The following is a 22,581-nucleotide window of genomic DNA, read 5'->3' on the forward strand; positions in this document are numbered from 1 at the left end:
AATTTTGACTATATATTTTTGTTTGTCCAGCTAATTTATTTCTATTTTTAGTAGAGACGGGGTCTCGCTCTTGCTCAGGCTGGTCTCGAACTCCTGAACTCAAATGATCCTCCGGCCTCGGCCTCCCAGAGTGCTAGGATCACAGGTGTGAGCCACCGCACCCGTCCTGGGATAAAGTTTAAATTCCTAAATTATGCATTTAATCCTTGCTTCTCCCTTAACCTCCACTGCAATTAGATGGCTATGTGTCATAGTTCTGGTAAATCAAACATAGGCAAATTTGCTGGGGAACACATTCTTTCCAAAAAAGAGAATCAAAATCCATTTTGCTTTTGATTTTTAGCCCTTCCTTTCTGCTTATAAGGTAAAAATGATGCTGAAAGGTACAGCAACCATCTTAAAACTGAGGATGAAAGCTGCATTCGAAAGATAGTTGAGCAGAAAAACAGACTCGATTCCTGAAGAAATCATGCAGCTGCCTTACCAACCCTGGACCATTTCCCTGTAGATTCCTGTTATGAGATAAATATATCTCTTATTTGTTTTGTTTAATAAACCATTGGTGAGGTTTTCTATTAGTTGAAACTGAATGAAACCTTCAATGATAAAAATCAAGAATAACAACAACCAGGGTCACTATTTAATTCATTATCCAAACCAGGACAATGGGAATAAGTGAATAGCATGTAGCAGGTATAAACTAGGATGAGGAGTTACTCTAGCAGTAACTATTCAGAAAACATATGAGAAAAAATAAAGATCCTTTCGCTAATAGCAATATAAATATGTATTTTACATATGTATACACATATATAATAGATATATGAAATAAACTTAAGCCCCTCCAAAATGTTCAAGAACTTTATGAAAAAAATATAAAACTTGCTAAACGGCATGAAATGAAATCCAAATAAATGGAGAGACAAATCATGTTTTTGGATAAAAGACTCAGTATTGTAAAAACACTAATACAAATTCCATACAGTATCAACTAAATCTCAGTAGAATTTTTTGGAGAACTCAAACTGATTCTATAATATGCAGGAGTAAATGTTCAGGATTAATCAGAATGAATTTAAATAAAGAACAAAGAAAAAGAACTCTACCAAAAAGAGAGGGAAACATTATAAAGTTATAATAATTGAAACCACATAATACTACCACAAAAATAATCAGACTGATGCAACAGAATAGCTAGAAACAGATCTCTGTATACAGGATAATAGATACACATAAAGATAGCTTTTCAAATCAACAAGAAAGGATAAATTAGGCATAAATGATGTTGGGCCAATTTGCTACCCATTTTGAAAATAATACTGATCCTAATCACACATTATATCACAAATAATAGATCAATAATCAAATTTTTTTTGGTGCTGGTATAGAGAAAGTCTTCTAAAAACAGCCAGAAGAAAAAAAGCAAAAGCCATAAAGGAAAATATCAATTAATTTGAGTACATAAAAACTTAAATCTATGTATGTAAATACACAAGCAACAGACTGGAAGAAAATACTTCTTGTATATAATGCAAAATTAGTGTCTGGGATCCTAAATACCTTTAAATGAATATTTTTTAGAAAGATTAAAAAAGTAAAAAAGGGAAAGACACAGACAACTAAAACAGTTAATAGAAATAGCTAGTAGTTATATAAAAAGATGAAGTTCACTAATAATCAGAAAAATGCATACTGAACTTTCAAAATGGAAGAACTTAAATGTTGTTGATAATACAGAAACACCAGTACTCTCATACATTACCAGAATGTAAATTATTACAGCTACTTAGCAGGCAATCTGATATCATCCATTACTATCTATTCTATAAACCAACAATTCCACTCACAGGTGTCAACTTAAAAAACACTACCATAAATGCAAAAAAACAGCCTGTGGAAAGGTGGACAAAGAGTTAACTAAGACCTGTTTATTGTAATAAAAAACTAGAAAAAACCTAAATATCAAATAAGGAACTAGTAAAATAACTGTGGTATATTCATACAAAGTAATACCACAGAAAAGTTAAAAAGAATTAGGAAAATCTACATGTACTAACATGGACTGCCAATTCAAATTATTAAGAAATATGTGCTAAAAGTAGACATACAACAAATTTAAAAATCAAATTAAAAGAACCCACATACACAAAGCAAAACTTACAGGATACTTTAAAGTAATTCTATAGATGTTATGTATAGACATATAAACTAAAGCACAGAAAATAATCTAGAAAGACTAAACTTATAAACATTGATACTTCTAAGGAAGCAAAAGCCCAAAAGAATATATACTCTGTAATTTTGTTGATATAAAGTTCAAAACAGGCAAAACTCAACTAAGGCATCAGAAATCAAGTTAGGGGTTACCTGTGGGCCCCAGGGAGGGTGTAAGGATTGGGAAGAAGCAGGCATGGGACTTTCGACATGTTGGTAACATTCTATTTTGTGACCTATATACTGGTTTCACAGATGCTTGCTATTTTTGTGTTATATATGGTATTTTCTCTTAATCTGTTGCTTGTCATTTAATACTGTTTATAGTCCTGCATATGCATAAAGGAGTTTTTAATATCAGTGTATTTGAATTTATACACATAATTTGTTAACATTTATGTTTTATGCATTTTTCTGTATGCCTGCCATTCCTAAAAAGTTAAACTAATCAAAAATGATAAAGCATCCAGGATCTAAATCCAGTTTACCTGTGCTTTTTTCTTTCCTGGAACACATATTTTCACATTTTTTCCTTTTACCAGAAGAGGTGTTGTTTCAATATACTTCATGATTGCCGTAACTGCCTCTTTAAATTCCATTTCCAAGTAAGCCTAAAATGAAATTTATTAATTTTTTAGACAAAAATCTACCTTAAAAGTCCCTGCATTTTATTTTATTTTCATTTATTCAGGATATTGTGGGGGTACAAACATTTTGGTTACACATAATGCGTTTGCATGGCCCAAGCCAGGGCTACAAGTGTGTCCCTCCCCCATACAGTGTGTTCTGCTTCCACGAGTTGTGGGTTTACCCTCCCCCCAATGAGTATTACTACCATGTGAACACCTTAGCATGGGTCAGTTAGTACCAGTCTGATGGCGTACATGTGGTGCATGTTTTTACCTCCTTGTGATACCTCACTTTGGAGGATGGGCTCAATCTCTATCCAAGTCCCTACATTTTAAAACGGACTTAATAGTTTCTTGTGGAACATAAAACTATGAAATCATCTCAAGTCCTGATTGCTTTTGCCTCTCTTCTTATTTTGCTAAACTGTAATTTGATTATGGGTATTTCACACATGACATGGACATTTAACCTTATAGAATCTATACCATTACCCAGATAGGAAGAACAACACAGAAGTCCTTGGCAGACTCATGGAACAAAAGGCAGGGCTCATTGAACAATAGGAGATGGAAGGCAGGATCTGGTCTGCCTTACGGTAAATCTGACCTGATGTTTTTAAGGAAGACGACACTACCACTACGTTTATATTCTACTTAGTCTGAGGGTTGTTCATAGTTCTCAACTTTAATCACATGAGTTACAGGAATACATCCCACATGCAAACAATATTTTGTTTTAGTATAACCTTACTGGGGTTCTAAAGCAGTGGCTGGAAAACTACCGCATGCTACCTATTTTTATAAATAATTTTTTGGAACACAGGCATGCTCGCTCATTTACATATTTTATCTATAGCTGCTTTTGTACTACAATGGCATAGCATACCAGTTGGGAGCCTTTGGCTGGCCCACAAAGTCTAAAATATTTATTATCTTGCTCTTCACAGAAAAAGTGGGCCAAACCTTATTCTAAAGGATATAAAACATTATTTGGGGACACTGTTTATTCACACCCCAAACATTTATATAACTCTCAATGAACAATTATATATGTCGTACAAAGTAGCTAAGAGATCCAACAACATTTTGTACAATCATTAAAACAATGAGTTTGTATGAATTTTTAGAACAAACTGAATGACTAACCTCCTTTCTATATGAAACAATTAGGACATCATTAACTTTTCCAAATGGTTGAAATACTTTTCTAATTTCTTCTTCATTACAGCCATCCTCTGGTAATTCAGATACAAGAATAACTGAACCATAATGTAAAGCCAGGTCTTTCCGAAGCTATTAGTGGAGTGAAAGAAAATTAAAAATAAACCACATTGAGCCACAAAGTACAGTAATAATAATTCCCTATATAATTTCTTCTACCATTAATCTTAGTGCTCTAACGGATCTTTTCTAAATATTCAACACAATTTGTGAATCACACTTTTAACATAACTTTTAAAAAATTTAAAAAAGTGGTAAGAAATATAACTTATATTTTTAAACCCAACAGTGTTAATCAGCTTACAGGTGCACTTTTCTGTTTATAGCATCTTGTAATAAACAAGACCTACGGACTGATCTAAGGCCATTAAAGAGAATTTTTTATATGAATCTATAAGCCCCAACCATGTAGTAAAGTTGAAATTACACCTTTGTTCACCCTCTGTTCTAGCAATTGAAAATGATCTCTAGATATTTTAAAAGATTCATATATAACATGTATAACCTAAGTACACTTTAATATCAAATTTACCACCTACGTTAAAAATTAGCCAAAAAGAAAACTTTGCCAAAAGTTCCACAGTAGTAGCCAGGCACCTGTAATCCCAGCTACTTGGGAGCTGATGCGGAGGATCGCTTCAGCCCAGGAATTCAAGACCAGTCTGGGAAACACAGTGAGAATCCATCTCAAAAAAAAAAAGTTCCAACGCCACCAAATAGAAGTCTTAAAACAAAATGAAAAGAACTTTTATATGTTATCTCATCAGACTAATTCAGCCTTTTCAAAATTTTTCATATACTCAAAATTTCTTCCCAAGAATATTCTTCAAAATTTTGTAATTACTGGTTGACTATTCTAAGTTTCTCCTTCTAAATATAATCTTTGCAGCAGGGAACAGTAGTTGTTGCAAGTCTGAATAATCAAGCCCACTAGGAGTTTCTCTGATGATAGTCTCAGGATGTTTTATTATTTAATAGTAACTTAATAAACATTCAATAAAACAGTACCTTGGTATAGCAACCAGGTTGTAATCAAAATACATCAATAAATTAGTATTAGAAAATAGACTATTTACACTATACAATAGAGTATTTGACTTCTGAACTGTACCACAAAAAATATAAAACATTAAAAAGATCAATCCTCAGTAGAGACTCGCTCGTATTTTACTATCAAAGATTTAAAAGGCTCATTAATGCTGCTTGTGATTACATTAACTTCCCTAAACAGATAGCAAAACCCATCACAACAATCTGCTTCTGAGGCTAGCCAAAAATGTCAAACCATCAAAATGTTCTCTTTTGACACATCAAATGCCAAATCTCTAGCATTCCTAAACTACAAGATTTTGAATTATTAGACTTTTATTATATTCGTAAGAGAAACCAATAAAATAGCCCATATCAAAATAATTCAACAAGTCATGATTTCAAACTTAATGTAAATATGGAATAAAAGATTCAGACAACTTTGTTTTCTATTTGTCATAATAACAAATATATGCATACTTGCACTAATAAAGAATTACTGACCTTATGCTGGAGAGAAATAGCTTTATCAGACACCTGTTTACATTCTGGTAAGGTCTCATCTTCAAGATTCTTTGATTTATAACGAGTAGAATGTCCTCCTAAATTTGAATCACTCTTTGTAGAACTTGCAGATTTAACTGATGGCTTTGTTCCACTGCCAGTTTTAGGCTTTTGTGTAGGTGAGTGTCCTTTATCAACTGCTTCAAGATGCTTCTGTTTATTAAATTCTGTCCCATGCCCAGATCGTTGTACTACATCTTCTAATGCTTTTTTCCTATCTAGTAAAAAGATATAAAATATAATCTCAATTGAAAAGAACTTAAAGTAGGAACCATCTCATGACATTATAAAGAAAAAAAATAGTATTTAGCACATAGAGCTATTCCAAAGCCAAATAGAGAGCATGTACATGGAAAAAAATTCTAATCTTTACTGTTCACTGAAAGGCTTTTATATGAATTTCCTTTATTCAGTGAGCTTCCCTTATACCAGGAGCCCTCAAACTTTTGGTTTCAGGATTGCTTTACCCCCTTATGAGGACTCTGAAAAGCTTTTTGTTTGTGTTACATTTATTCATATTTACCATATGAGAAATTATAATAGGATTTAAAAAATATTAATCCACATAATAAACTTCCATGTTAAAATAAACATTTTTATAAAAAATAACTATAATTCTCAAAATTAGTGAGATGAGTAGCATCACTGTATATTTTTTCAAATACTTTAATGGTGGACTTAAAAGACAACACCCAAATTCTCATATCTGCTTCTGCATCCAATCTGCTGGACACATTGTTTTGGTTAAAAGTATAAAGAAAATTCAGCCTTACACAGGTAACATAGTTGGAAAAGGGAAGACCTCACAGAACTCTGAAAAGATTTTGGGTACCCCAAGGGGTCCTTGGACCATAGTTTGAGAACAACTGTCTTATACATTTAAAAGTATTTCCATTGCATTCAGTCTTTGAGGATATATTAAATATAATAAGAAACCAGTTCAAAGTACTGCCTAAACATTAACAGTGCTCACTTTCATTGTAGAGGGGTATATATGTACATATATGTGTGTGTGTGTGTATATATATATATGTGTGAGCTATTTCTGAAAAGGTCATTAAATCAATATTAAGACACAACCTGAAATATAAATAATTTCAAAAATTTTTAAATGAATTCATGGAAGTCTACAATCAATTATTAAGGCAAACTAAGATGTTTCTATATCTTTGGCTTTTAAATATGTTAGTGGACAGATATATTTGCCCATATTTCTTCTCAAAGTTACTAGAGGGAATAATGAACTCTGTGGGTGTAGGTCATAATTTCATGTAGCAATTCTAAAATCTAATAAAACAGAACATTTCATTTCTTAAAATCCAAACAAAAACAAATTTAAAAATTCAGTCAAAATAAGTAGATTTATTATTTCACAGCCTTCACTGTACCTGATGATCTCACTGATCTCCTTGACATCCTTTCAGGGCTAACTGATTGGTAGCATTTTGGACTACCTCTAAATGGATTTCTAATTCGATATGGTGAACGAGATCTGGATCTGGATCTGTATTTAGAAATGAAACGATGGCAAGTTCTTGGACTTCGACTTCTTGGTCTATACATGTAACGTATTGGGCTTCGAGATCGACGGAATCTGTGACTTGAGGTTGATCTCCTAGAACGTCTAGGACTGGGGGAATGAGAACGTCTTCTAGGAGTTTCATTTTCTTTTCTATTGCCCTCACTTCTACAAGGTAGGAAGAAAAGCAAGATTCAGCAATTTAAGTTAAAATTATAGTACATCACTATCCTAAAAACAAACTATTAACAATATCAAACTCTGATAACAGGTATTTACTTAAATAAAAAATCTATTTGTTATGATATAAAATAAGAAATGTAGCCTTATAGGTAAATTAGAAAATCAGAACAGATTAGCCTTCCAACTGCTTGGAACTTCTGTTTTCTAGTTTACAGAAAATCATCATCAGTTAGTTGTGCTTTTCCTGAATATTACATGCAATTATGTTTTCAAAGTATTAAGTTATGTAAAGAATTTAGGAAACAATATACATAAACAAATATTTTTCAACAATTTTTTCCTGAAAGATTATGCGATCTATAAATACTTCCTTGACTTCTGTACTTGTGTGTGCGCCTATGTGTACACACATAAACTGAGTGGGAAGCCCTAGGAGATACAGAACTTAGTAAGACCACTCTCAGCATTTAAGGCATTTACGATCAAAGATATCACAAACATAAAATAATAATAAAGTCAGAATAAAATACTTTCAGAAAATACTAAAGAAAGTAGAAGTTCACAGAGGGAGGGATCACATTCAAGCTGGACAAAGTAAAGACTCATAGGTTTTTGCACCTGTCACTGTTTAAAAATGGTCACTTCAAGAGAAAAAACAGTTTACTTTTAAAAGATAATAAAGTTTTCATAATATCACTATTAAAAATTACCTTCTTGATGGGAGGATCTCAGGATTCCAGTCAGGATACCTATTTTGAGAATAAACAATATTAATGAACAGCTAAAATAAGACTAAAAGACTCAATTAATCTTTACCTGCTATATATCAGGAGGGCTGATCAAAACCTAAGTTTACATAGTGGTTTATTAATATATTAAGATATGAAAATGTTTTTGAAAATAAAATATTTTGAGTGCCTAATTCAATAAATAATAAAGTATTATGCTAGTAAGTATACCAGGATGCACATTCCCCATACCTTAAAGGCCTAAAAACTTATTTAAGTAAAACAAGCAGTACATGGACAAAAATATTCAAGAGGCACAGAATAGGTACAAGATACAAGCTTAGGTAAGATTTAAAAGAAAAAAGTGAGTTTACCCACTTTACAGAACTCCAGAGAACACCATTCCTATCATATTCTATATGGCACCTCACAGAATACAATACGAACAGTACCCCATAACTTGTACCAAGTGGTCCTCGTAGATATATCCAGTGAAAGAAATCAAGGGACAATTTATAGAAAAAGTTGCTTTTTGGCCATCCCTTAAAAAGAGCTACCAATAGGCATGGATCAGGTTAGATTTCACAGAGTGGCAATACATAAACTAAGAACTGGAGGCAAAACATGGGTGTTCTATTCCAGGAAGGGATCTGGCTGCAGCATGAAAATGATGAAAAGAAATTATAAGGAAGAAAACCTGGAGAGGTTGTCTTGGGTAGAGACAAATTATGAAAAGCCTTGAAATCAGGTAATGAGGATACACACAAGTAAAAGGCAATGGGGACTCAATGAACATTTCTGAAGTGAGGGTACCTTCGAATGTTTTCAGAACAACTATAAATGAATATCTGGACTAGGGAAAAAGGTGACAGCTGAGATATTTAGAAACCAGGCATGTAGAAGCCACAGCTGTGAGTGGCTTATAACACAAGATGGAATTTATAGAAGAAAGAGGGCTGAAGACAGAATTTTATGCACATCAGCACTTAAGAAAAAAACAAAAGATAAAGGAGTAATCACAGAAAGAAAAAGGAAAAGAAGGAGAATCAGCAGTATCATACAAGCCTAAGAAAAAGGCTACATCTTCATTCTCAACTTTTCTAGAAAATCTAGACTCTTAAGAGGTAATGATATGGTAATTGTATTAAATCATTAAATTGCTGTATTAATGAATACAATTTCAGTAGCAAGACGAAAGCCATGTATAAAAATGGAGGCAGCAAACTCTCAACAAGTCACCTAGCAGGAAAATACAATAAAGTCAAAATCTTAGTAAAGTGGCTTTTATTTGTTGCTATTTGTCCCAAACATTGTTAATGAGATTATCTCAACAGCAATTCTCAACTCCCTTTTCCGTTGCCCGCCTCTACTACAAAAGCTAAAAAGCTAAGTATTTGCTTTCTCAGCCTCCCTAGAAGATAGCCAGTGATAGGTTCTAACCAATGAAACACATAAAAGTTATTAAATTTCCAGAGTTTTCCAGTTTATGGTTCACAAGAGCCTGAAGATGATTATTCAAGAGTTAGTAACAGTATTTTAGACCTTCACTATGTTGCCTATTCACTAGGTAACACATGTTCTCATCTATGCTGCCCAGAGCAGAAAGATGGAGCATATATATATGTTCTGCAAGTATAGTTTGGAACCACCTTGTATACCACCTAGTCAAAAATGTGTTTCAGAAGCATGATACTCCTAACATAGGTAGTATAACATAATGGTTAAGAGCCAGGACCTATAGGCAACTAACATTATCTGTGTCCCAGTATGATGCACTAAATACATTACCTATGAAGTATTTGTGACAAAAATGTTCAAACTGAATTTAATGCTGAGAGAACAAACAGAAAAAGTACAGAACATGGGATACCCTATATCCTACAGGACAACTTTCCAAAAAAAGTCAACATCATGAAACACCCTCCTAAAACAAAAAAAGAAATGAAAAAAACATATACTCCTGCCTTTGGACATCAGAACTCCAAGATTTTTGGCCTTTGGTCCATGGGACTTGCGTCAGCAATCTCCCAGGGCTCTAGAGCCTTCCGCCTCAAATTGAGAATTATGCCATTAGCTTCCTTGGTTCTGAGGCTTTCGAATTTGGACTTAGCCACACTATCAGCAGCTACCCAAGGTCTTTAGCTTGCATATCATGAGACTTCTCAGCTTCCATAACTGTGTAAGCCAATTCCCCTAATAAATCCCCTCTAATATATCTATAGCTCAGATATATAGTGGGTTCAGTTCCAGAACATTTCAATAAAGCAAGTCACATGAATTTTCTGTTTCCCAGTGCATATAAAAGTTATGCTTATACTATGTTGTGGTCCACTAAGTATACAATAGCATTGTGCCTAAAAAAATGTACATACCTTAATTTAAAAATACTTTATTGCTAAAAAATGCTAATGACCATCTAAGCCTTTAGCAAGTCATAATCAAAGATCACTGACCACAGATCGCCATAACAGATGTAACAATAATGAAAAAGTTTGAAATAGTGTGTCAATTACCAAAATGTGACAAAAAGACATGAAGTACATGCTGTTAGAAAAATAGCACTGACAGACTTGCTTGACTCAGGGTTGCCACAATCCTTCAATTTGTAAAAAAGGTAGTATCTGCAAAGTACAATAAAGCACAATAAAATGAGATATGCCTGTATTTGTGTGTGTGTGTATGTATATATCCTATTGGTTGTGTCTCTCTGGAGAACCCTAATATGCTCAAAATTGTTTTTAAAAAAAAGTGGGGTAGAGCATTAAAGTGGCATGCATGGAAAGCACATGCTTTAAAATCAGGGTCCTATGTACATGAAAAAAATAATAGGTTTACTATATAGAAAGCTCTAATAAGCATATACATGCTGTTTGCTCTAGTAAATTAACGTAGGTAGAATCTTCTTCCTAGTACAAATGACTACCTACAACAAAAATCACTCCCACATAAACTCCTCAACTTCAAAAAAAATTAAGACATCCCATTGAGTACCTGTGGGAAAATGTTGCTTACAAGAGATTCTCCATGTATAGTGGCAGTAAGGCATATCCAATTCAGATAACCAATCATCTCCCTATGATAACCTATGTTTGTCTGTATAGCATTTATACAGGGAACTAACCACAATTTCCAGTCTTTGTCTATGTGATTCAGATAAGGATTTTCCCACTCTAAATACCAGGAGTAGACACATGACACCAATTGAGTTGGAGTACCCTATTCCTGTAGCCACTATAATTGGTATAGAGATAAACAACTAACCTAAAGCAAACCAAAAGAGACAAACCAAGGACTTCTCCAGGAGTTATGGGGAAAGAAGTGTCCCCCCCCCCAAAAGGCAGCTATACAGATCACTTAAGTCCAGAACTACGGGGGCCACTTTGCTACATGGAAGAAGTGTGCCTGAGATCTCATGAGGCCAATGCAGAAGAGAACAGCCAAGAAGCAAATATTTCTAATACTGATTTTTGAGCATTCAATTCAATCATTCCTGAAACTAGAACTACCCCTTAAGTTTCCCAGTTAAATGAGCTTATAAATTCCCTTACTTTAAAAAACTATTTTGAGTTGGGTTTATCACTTGCAATTAGAAGGGTCCTGAATGATAATCTCAAAATCCATTTGCCCAAGTACATGTTGCTATCATTCTGGTGACTAGGAACTGTTTAATGACGCTAGGGGGAAACACAATTTAATGCTACTGCAAGGAACACAGGAGCACACTATTAAAAATCACACTTTTCACTGCTATGGCTAGAGGGAAACCTTCATAGGTACTCTCTCTTAAAGAAGGAAAAGGTGGAAAAATTAAAGAACTAATATTGAGGAACCAAGACATCTAGCTTGTTCATCTTTTACTTAAGGTTTATTCTGAAAACAGGTTCTAAGCCAGAGGAGAGCTTTAGATCTGAAATTAAACACTGGGGTTTGCTTTGCATTGGTTTTTAGTTATTTGTTCTTTGGGAAAGGGTGGACATAGGAGAAGGAAAGGTTATCTGCTCTAAAATAGATGAACCATCCTGCGGAAGGCAAGCTAGCAACGCATGAACCAATGATATCAAAAGCTACCTATTGAGAATTCAGTTAGGAAGCAGTTAGAGGAAAGGATCACGCTGAACTCTCCTCTTTCGGAAAAATGTTAAATATGCTTCTATAAAATTAATATTTTAATCAGGCTATAGCTTCCTAAAAATACTTTTCTCCAAAGTATCAGACTGAAGGTACTTAACAGTCATACCTGAATGTTAACTATTTTGTAAATTTGCTACCTAAAAAAAAAAAAAATGTTCTTACTGTTGATGTAACTGTCGACAGCTCTCAATATGAGTAGATGTATTTTGATGCTGAATCCAATCCTATTGTAAAAGGAGAAAAGTGTTGAAATTAGAATATTCCTCATGTTGACTAATGAATTAGGCTTTTTAAAGTGACAAAGGATTTTTTTTTCAAAAATTAAATTTACTTACAAATAGCATTTGGCTACTCAATAAAATTTTCATAAAAAGTAAAGGCCTCCAAACAAATGCACTTAATACCATACCTTGCTGCTCCCACTTTAAAATATTTTAGTAAAGAAAACATTTTTTAAAAAAATCATACCCATGAACACTCATTTTGAATCAATATATATTATTAAACTTGGAGAAAATAAAAGCATGGATCAGAAAATAACTTATCTCAAATATAACGCAACACTACAGAAAACACCAAAAATTCTATAAATAGAATGGTATCTGTGAAACAGCATCTTCAAAGAACAGTCTCTCAATGACTTATACCTCTAAAAATCAAACTAACATCAACAACCAAAAAAATACTAACTCAAAGGCCAGTACCGTCCCAAACAAGATACTCACTATATTGGTAAATAAAATTAATAAAAATATGAAAAACTGCTGATCAAATCTAATTTATTTTCAAGATTTTAAGGAAAGTAACACCACTTCAAAGACACAATATCCCTTACACATAAAGCTTTACAATTAACAAAATGCTTTCTTATACATTACTTCATTTACAAAGAAATCTGTCCTAACATTACAATCTGTACCCATAAATAGCTCCAGAAGATACATCTGATTAAAAAAAAAAAAAGGCCAATACAGTTTTCAAAGATACAGTCTCCAAAGTGAAATAATTAGTTAAAAGCCGTACGTGTATTACTCAATGTTTTATTGTTCCTCCAGCATTTGAAGAAGCGGAAAACTTACTTCTGTATTTTAAAACTTCCCTTGAGGAAAATGTTATTTGTTTCCATTTCAAAACTTTTTAGTTTAAGTCATTGCTAAATACAAACTAGAAGTTACCGCAGATGACACTAATTTTGGATTCTGTCTTGGCAAGAACTATCTGAAAGTAAGTGCATGCTACTTGCAACACTCAGCTTCAATTTATAGTCAGCAACAAGTTGTAACAAACCCTGAACTATTTCATCAAGCCATGGAAAGTGACTGTGGACTGCAAAAAAGAAATGTTTGTATTTCCTACTCAGTAATACAAATAGAAAGCTAGAAGAGGTTGGCAGTTAAGAGTCTCTAATAATGCTAAACCCATGTCTTTAACATTAACTGGACATTATTTACATCAAACAGACACACTGGTAAGTGGGTTGGGCACGATTTATTTGGACCATAAAGTGTTTTATTTGAATATGTTGTCAACATTTAAAAATCCAGAGATTTTATTCCCAAATCCATATTTCCAGCTTTTCTTAAAAAACTATAAAGATACGATAATACTGGCTATGCTATTTATATGAGACATACTCTCCAATTCAACACACACATATGCACATTGTCTGTCTTTTAACAGGCCTGCTTCATTCACTGACATTCCTTGCTTTAAGCTCAGTAAACATATCTATGCCACCCCATACTGTTCTAGACTCTCTGGTAATAGTATTTAGATTAGATAATGGTCCAAAAGCAGCACTTGCTCTCCAGAGAAAAAGTGATAATTACCTATCAAGCAGGAGATGCTGCAAGGACTGTAGACTTGGGCAGGCTCAGAAAGAAACTGAAAATACCTACCTAAATCAGAAGTCACTCTCTATCCTCCAACTACGTCAACCATTTTCTGTTGATCAGTACTTTCTCAAACTTAATAATTTCAGTCAGAAAGACATAGTTTCTAAACCAAGGAAAGTTCCTCCTCTAAAATCTAAAACCCAATTTAGGAAGGAAATACATTTCACATTTTGTTGTTACATTCTTAAAGTATATCTTCAAGCTATAGTTTTAAAGACTCGGAGGTGGGGAACAAAAATATTGTCAAATTTACTCAGTAGGAAAAAGTTTGCAGCTGGTAATTGACATTTATTGGCTACATACTTATGAGACAGCAAAATATATCACAGAAACAAGAGCAGTAGTTTGTACCATCTAGACCCATGTTCACAAATTGCTATCATTTGGCCATTTAGTTGTGAAGAATTCATTACTTAGATGAGCCCTATTCTGTTGTGCTGTCTGTTCAAAGATGTGTGTTTTTTTTAATGGCAATCTCTGTGAGTTCTAATGAACACTAAATGCTTTCCTCTCCTCTTGAATTTTTACTTTTATCACCATATTAACCCAGGCTTTCATCATCTTACATTTGAATAAAAAGGGAAGCTTTCAATTAGGTGCCCTAACCAATCTCTTCTCATTCCCATTAACCCTGCACACTTCAGTCAGATCTCCCTGGAATACACTTTCAACATGTCACTTATATAAAAAGAAACTTAATTCACTTCTTAATGCCTCTCACCTTAAGTACAAACTCTTAGGATGGCTTTTTAAGGCCCTTCACGGTTATTTCTACTATGCTCATCACTCTTTCCCAATTGCCTCCTACCACAATGCAATGTAGTCTTCTCTCAGGACCGTTGCCTCTCTGTATGTTGTTGCTCCCATCTGGAATGTCACCCCCTTTATATAGTCATATCTAAAGCCTCTTCATCTTCAATCTACTCCATGAAGTCTTCCCTCCCAGATCATTCTAGTCCAGACAGACTTAGTACATTTAGTAACTGTCAATACATTAGTCTAACTAGACTATAAAAGTCTTTTGACATCAGGAAGCATATTTATACTTTTTAATCACATATTGCTAGATACATAATAGGTATTGATAATGCTGGCCTGATACAAGTCTGAAATCAAGATAGAAATATTATCTCTCCCCTATAGCATACCCAAACAAGTTAAACAAATCACTCAACCATTTGTTGCCTTTTAATTTTTAAGAATTCCTTGAATACATAATTTTCTCCTCAGTGAAACTGTATAAACTGCTTAAGAATATCTGAATTTTATACAGTTCTTCATTTCTGCCCCAGTACCTAATATAGAGTCAAGTATAAAACTGGCATCCATATATACACACTAAATAAATCTATACCTTTTATACTAACAGAATAAAAATAAAAACTTCAGGTTCTTTCTTTGAGACAAGATCTCACTCTGTCACCCAGGCTGGAGCACAGTGGCATGATCACAGCACACCGCAGCTTCAAACCCCTGGGCTCAAGCAATCCTCCTGCCTCAGCCTCCCAAAAAATAGCTAGGACTACACGTGTGCACTATCATGTCTGGCTAATTTTTTTTGGGGGGGGAGGGGTTTAGAGATAGGGATCTCACTATGTTGCCCAGGCTGGTCTCAAACTCCTGGCATCAAGCAATTTTCCCATCTCAGCCTCCTAGAGTGCTGGGATTACAGGAGTGAGCTACCTCGCCCAGCCCCAAATTCTTTCAGATATATCTTCTTGGATTCATCATGATTAATTAAAAGCTCAAAATAAATGGAAAAACTATGTGGTTTTCCAGTCCCAGGAATACAGAGAGCTTAATACTCAATTCAATACTTAGGCCAGGGCTACTTACAGATTACAACTAAGTGCTGTGAATTATTCTTTTTCATTTGCTATCCCCTTTGATGAGATAAGGCAACTATTACTAGAATTCAGCAAATCTGGCTAAAATTGGGTAGAATGCTGCTTTCTTTTGTTGGAGTTAACCTTAAAACAATAGCATCAGATCTAGGGATCAGATTCTTGTTGACTGAAACCTGGAGAATGGATAATAAAAAGAGAATAAAAGGGCAGCAATTGAAGGAGAAAAAACAAGAGCATTAACATCTATAGATTTTTAAGCCTACTCAAAGTATACAATCAATTCAAGGTTATGTCCTTGAATCAAAGCTTCTATATATGGGAAGTACATTCACTCCTGACCATTTACAATCTAAATCTACAAATCACATTAGTAAGTACAAGAAACAGTGGTTTCCAAATATATGTAATAAGACTTACTTGAAAATTCCTGCTCAAATCTACTAATTACTATCAAATAGTATATTCTACATTATATACTATCTTCAGTGCCTCTGCAAAATTATCTTTTAATTATACTATGAAAATTCTTCTAAATCTTATATGTTAAAGATTTTCTCTCCAAATTTCTACCATTTTGCATTCTATTTTCTGAGCCCACAGCTGATCCCAAAACAATGAATTCATCTTGACTCTTTTTGCTATGAAGTGATTATGAAGCTTCTTCTCAAGAAATACTAAAAATCACTTATCTATATAAAGTCAGAAAATATTTAAATCAACATTTGTCTTTAGCCCAAGACAGGTATGCATGTACAAGGTTCTTAAAAGTGTGCAGTACAAAAGGGTTATACTAACTTTTTACACTTTTATGCTAACAGACTCTCTTATTTAGAGAAAAGTGATTCCATGTGACATTGTTTTATAAGTACACAGTTTATATTATATAAATTTTATGTTGCATAAGTGTGATAACTTGTTCAAAATAAACAGACAAACTATGTGGTGTGCTCAGTCACAGGAATACAGAAAGCCTAACAATTCAGTACTAAGGCCAGGGCTACTTAAGATTACAACTAAGTGTTAACAAAATTAATTTCTGCCATTTCCTTAATGCCTAGTTAACACCAGAATTCATAACAGAATTTAGGGAAAACTTGGGCGCTGAGCATCATTATACAGTGATCTTTAAAAACACTCACCTTCAAATGACTACATTCTACGTTACACAGAGAACACAAATGTGGAAATATTCTTGGAGATGCTGCATAATAATCATTCATCATAGAAGGAGTTGGAAGTCTCTTCATCTTCTGGGCATCAGCATGTGAAAACTTTGGTAGCCATGATGCTTTCACAATACCAAAGGGAGACTGAATGGGAATGTCAGCCTCTGACTGATAATTCTTTTTACTTCCTCTTGATCCAACGTGCACATTAGATGAATTAATCACAGGTTCATGTGGGATCCGCTCTTGTTGCCTTACAGCTGAAATTAATTCAGATGAAAAAGGTTGCTGGTTCATAGACGGAGGAATCAGAGACTGACTCATTGTCTGGCTAACTGTTTGGCTAATGGACTGGCTGACAGATTTTACAGGTTCAAGGACTGGCTGTCCTCCTGAAATGTGTAAGCCTGACATCTTGGTTCCACTCTCAACTGGGAAAAAGGACTGATTATTTGAGGACTCACCGGGGAAGTCCATGTGGCGAAATACATCTTCAACAGGAAACATAGAATTACACATCACATTTGGAGCAGGAACAGATGCAGAAATGCCCTGCTGTGACTGAAATTCATTCTTGACCTCATCAGTTGGAATTTCAGGATCATAAATACACACTTCAAGTGGATCTTCTGTGTAGCCGTATTTGCTTGCATGACCATAATCAATTACATTACTCGAAACTGCTTCACTACCAAGTGTTTCTTTATTTCTGCTCTGAGAAGGTAAATTAGGTAATTGGCGCCCCATTTTTCGCATTCTTATATCTCTCAAAATTAATGGCATATTTTCGGGAGTTAGCTGTTCATCAGGATAGCGACTAAGTTCTTCTAAGTCTTCATTAGATAATCCAAAGCTTGCTAAGATACTTGAGGCACTCTCTTTTGTATAGCGGTTCTGTACTTTAGGACTCTGTTCTGTAACCTGTGTTAGAGAACTCTGTTTCACTCCCACCGATGCAGATATATGAGGCTCTTCATCCCATCGGCTACCATGAGGCTTCCCCTTCTTTTGTTGTGCTTCATGAAAACCCAATTTTTCTTTGGTCAATCTTGGATCAGTTCGGTGTTGAGTTACCTCAACATTCATTCTCTGTGGTCCCATATTCTGATAAGATTCATGGCCAGGAAATCTGTGTGGAATTCCACGGGCTCTCCCTGCTGGATAAAATCTTGGAAGACCCATAGATCCAGGCCTCATAAATGGTCCTGGAGGCCTCATCCCAGAAGGGTTAGGTGCTCGTGGCCTTTGAATTGGAAAGTTTCGAGGATTAAACCTGGGTCTCGACGTGGCTATTTTCAAGAAAGCCTGATTTAATAAAGTGTAAGGTGGTGCTGAACCATGTGAGGCAACGGCATTCAGCTGCTGAAGCGCCAACTGAGTCTTAATCTGAGCAAAGTGCAAAGGAGATGGGCACAACAGAAGTGGGTTTGCAATGCCCAGGTTCAAGGAATTCACAAGTGGTGCGAAATTTTCCAAGAATAACACAAAGCTGAAAGTTAAAACACAAATATTAGATCATTTTAACTCAAACTACTTCATGAAGTGGGTTCTACAGCCAGTGTAAAACATTTTGAAATAAAGCCACGAAACCATTCTGCATTCCATATATTTTAAGAGTAAGGGCTTATGAGGATTTTTAAATTTCCCCCAAAACTTTCTCCTCTTCTCTTTCCCAAATCCAGAACATAAACCCCAAATCTCAAACCAGTGTTCATGTATATTTTGTTGCACTGGGTGCTGTTCTAGGTGCTAAGCGGTAATTACAACTCCTTTTAAATAATCTTAAAAAACACTGGGAATTTATTTCATGCTTTACTACAGGGGAGAAAAAAAGATGAAGGTATTAAAATACTTAGAAATGCACACACACTTAATATGTATGTTATCAGACACTCAAACGATGAAAATAAGAACCGCAAGGCTGAAATTTCATAAGACCCATTTCTCTAAGACAGTCTTCCTTGGAATCGGCCTTCATGCCTAATAAATTCCACATGGCAATTACACTTATATCCCTGTTATTAAATAGTTGTTTCTTCTGAGATAATTTATCATCAATAACTTAACAACAGTCTGACAAAACAGTATGTAATAGCATGGAATTAGTCATAACATAGAACATAATATGTAACAAAACCAGTAACCCTTCCCTTGGATTCCCTCCATAGTCAGAATACAGGCAAATACATACGGACGATAATAATGATTAACTTTATAGAGCATTGTCTATGTGTCAGTTACTGTTATAAGAACTTGACATGGATTGAGTCATTTAATTCTCAGAACGACCCACTGAGATATGTACAATTTTACCGAAGAGGAAACTAAAGCATAGAAATTAAGTAATTTACAAAGACAAGTGGTCATGTTGGGATTTGCATTCAACAAGGTAATTTCGCCCCATAACCACTAACAGATGTGAACGAGATGTGAACAGATGTTAACGAGAGTATCTTACAGCTTTTCCAAGCACCATATTAGTTAAAACTGATTGCTGACCAGCCCACCAGAGTGCAACACTACCCACTCTAACCCACTTCTCAGAAAATATTTTAGCTATCATTCAGGACCCAGGTCAGCAGCTACGAAACCTGCCCTCCCTCTTCCAGTTAAAAAAGCACAGGCTATCATATCAGGTCCCTATCTTTATACCTGATCAAACTACAGGGTGGGAAGGGTGAGGTCTGGAGATACCTATACTTGTTATCAAAATCCACCCTATGGATCCTATTTGCTAATCAACAATTTCTGGTTTAAGCTACGGTTTCACCCATTACTCTACTATATATTTTTTTCCTTATTTATTTATACAAAATGTTTGTGAAATGCTAATTCTGCTGGGAAATGGGCTTTATCTGGTTAACACTCTCCCTTCCAACCATTTTGCATGCTGCCACCACATTTAATCTTTGTAAAAGGACATTTTTACCATATCACTCTTCTGTTCAAAATCCAAGAGTATCTCTTTCCCTTTATTTCTTAGCCTTATGTTTAAGGTACAACCAATCTAGCCCATCTCTACCTTTAACATTTTATCAGACACATATCCCCACCATGCCTTTGCTCCTATTCTTCTCTTCCTGACTCCCTTTATCTCTTCCAATCAAAACCAAACAAAACAAAACAACCTAGCCCTGGGTGCTGATTTATTTGACTTTACTCATCCTTCAAGGTCAGCCTCCATTAAACCTCCCTTGACCAGCAAGGCCAGGAGTTGAGTCTCCCAACAATCTTTCTTATTTATTGCTCTCACCATTTTTGGACTCATAACTTTTACTGTCTTATGTTTTTGTGCCCATGTGCATAGTATTTTCCAACAATCTAGTGTCCAGCCGGGCATAGTGGCTCACATCGCAATCTTAGCACTCAGGGAGGCTGAGGTGGGAAGATCGCTTGAGGTCAGGAGTTCAAGACCAGCCTGAGCAAGAGCCGAGACCCTACCTCTACAAAAAATAGAAAAATTAGACAGGCATGGTGGTGTGCACCTGTAGTCCCAGCTACTTGGGAGACTGAGGCAGGAGGATCTCTTGAGCCCAGGAGACTGAGGTTGCAGTGAGCTGCGATGAGGCCACTGCACTCTAACCAGAGCTACAGAGCAAGACTCTGTCTCAAAAAAAAAAAAAAAAAGAAAGAAAGAAATCTAGTGTCACCTGAAAGTGTATGTTCATTAAGTCTTATCTCCCAAGCATTTAAACCCTATTCCTACTCAAAAGACAGTCAAATATTTGTTAAACTATTTGAATGATCACAAAGTCCTCATTATTAACATGCAGATTATTAATTTTCAAATTAGAATGAAACACAAGAATGACAGAGGCTTTTGATTCACCAAGTACAAGCAGCAGACAACAAGCTTAGTGAAAAATGATACCCAAATTCTCTGTAAAAAATGTTCACTTATATATAACAAGCTCCTGGTCTTTTAAAACAATCATAAATCATATGAAACTCTCTGCCTACCTTCCACATAATTACTTCCAAGAACCTTGTCTTTACTCAATCCTAAGAAACAATCATTGCTTATGTAAACAGTTTGCATGTTGTTAATCAAATCTTTTCTGTACTATTTTCCCAATTTGGTGAAGACTCTCTTAACTTCATAAGCACAAGCTCTTCCAAATACTGTTTCTCCCCCAAAATAAAACAGAAAAGCAACAGATTTCAATTAGAGTCATCTAATTCCTGTATGTAATTGTGAACAAGCATCAGTTGGAAGTATCTGCATTTTAAATTCAAGTCTACTTATGTATTTCCTAATATGCCTAGCATTGCCTTAAACTGACACATGTACACATTTATAGAATGTAAGAGAGCAACCTTTTTCACAAACTATATTCTCCAGAATACTGGTGTCCTTTGAGACTAGTCTTCTACAAACAAGTTCCTTGGTCAAGGAAGTTTAAAATGTGCTGTACTTGCTTCTCAGAGGCACCTAAGACCTATTAGTATATTAAAGGTTCTGAGAAGCCCTATTGTTTATCAAAAACCTTTTTTTCATTTTTATTGCCAAACTGGAGTTTTTCTTCATGCATATACTCAACGATGATGTCTGAAATATTTAATAGCTGGGAAAGCACAAATAATGAACAATTAGAATATAGTGTAGGCCGGGCGCGGTGGCTCACGCCTATAATCCTAGCACTCTGGGAAGCCGAGGCGGGCGGATCGTTTGAGCTCAGGAGTTCAAGACCAGCCTGAGCAAGAGTGAGACCCTGTCTCTACTAAAAAAAAAAAAATAGAAAGAAATTAGCTGGACAACTAAAAATATATAGAAAAAATTAGCCAGGCATGGTGGCGCATACCTGTAGTCCCAGCTACTTGGGAGGCTGAGGCAAGAGGATTGCTTGAGCCCAGGAGTTTGAGGTTGCTGTGAGCTAGGCTGACACCACCGCACTCTAGCAACAGAGTAAGACTCTGTCTAAAAAAAAAAAAAAAGAATATACTGTGGAAGCAGAATACTGAGCCTCTCCTTCCTCCATCCTCCTTAAGCTCTTAGTTGCTGTAATATGAGGAGGCAGTGATGTGGCAGCCCTAGAGGAGAGACTAGAAGAAAGGGGGACATAGCGGTTCACCCTTGGAGCAGCAGCTGCTTACTAATCAGGGTAGAATTATTTCCACATTTTAACAACTGGCATAGCTGTACGTATCTGTTGTAGTCACTGAATATCAGTCCTGAAAAGATCAGTCTTTTATAGAACAGCCTGGAATTCACACAAAAAGAATTAAAAGGCCTTTTCCCAGTTAAAGAATTTCAACTATCAACAAGCAGAGGTTTGGCTACTTTGCAATTTTTAGGAGTCTTTAAAAAAAATCACATTACACCTCCCATATGGTTAGTCCCATCCTGAAATCCAATACAATGAGGACAGAGTAGTAAGTTAACAATCCTGGTTTGCCCTAAGAGTTCTCTCTCCCTTCTCTCTTGGGAAGACAAGTAAGAGGCCTGTTAAGAATA

General features: G+C 35.1%; 1 protein-coding gene across 6 annotated transcripts in view; it reads right to left on the reverse strand.

The window, feature by feature from the left end:
• Nucleotides 1-22,581, reverse strand: part of ZNF638 (zinc finger protein 638) — a 79,138-nt gene that overhangs the window by 42,457 nt on the left and 14,100 nt on the right. For 3 of the 6 annotated variants that reach the window (XM_069495146.1, XM_069495149.1, XM_069495145.1), the window contains exons 2-8: nucleotides 17,100-18,615; nucleotides 12,381-12,442; nucleotides 8,070-8,108; nucleotides 7,046-7,344; nucleotides 5,598-5,875; nucleotides 3,990-4,136; nucleotides 2,703-2,825 (exon numbers count right to left, since the gene is read on the reverse strand). In XM_069495146.1, coding sequence (XP_069351247.1) covers nucleotides 2,703-2,825; nucleotides 3,990-4,136; nucleotides 5,598-5,875; nucleotides 7,046-7,344; nucleotides 8,070-8,108; nucleotides 12,381-12,442; nucleotides 17,100-18,344 — 2,193 coding nt within the window. In that variant the 5' untranslated portion in view covers nucleotides 18,345-18,615. Of the gene's footprint in view, nucleotides 1-2,702; nucleotides 2,826-3,989; nucleotides 4,137-5,597; nucleotides 5,876-7,045; nucleotides 7,345-8,069; nucleotides 8,109-12,380; nucleotides 12,443-17,099; nucleotides 18,942-22,581 lie in introns of those variants that run through there. The other 3 variants (XM_069495144.1, XM_069495143.1, XM_069495148.1) reach the window with 2 other exon arrangements.

This window comes from Eulemur rufifrons, chromosome 19, assembly GCF_041146395.1.
Source record: "Eulemur rufifrons isolate Redbay chromosome 19, OSU_ERuf_1, whole genome shotgun sequence".
Lineage (NCBI taxonomy): Eukaryota > Metazoa > Chordata > Mammalia > Primates > Lemuridae > Eulemur > Eulemur rufifrons.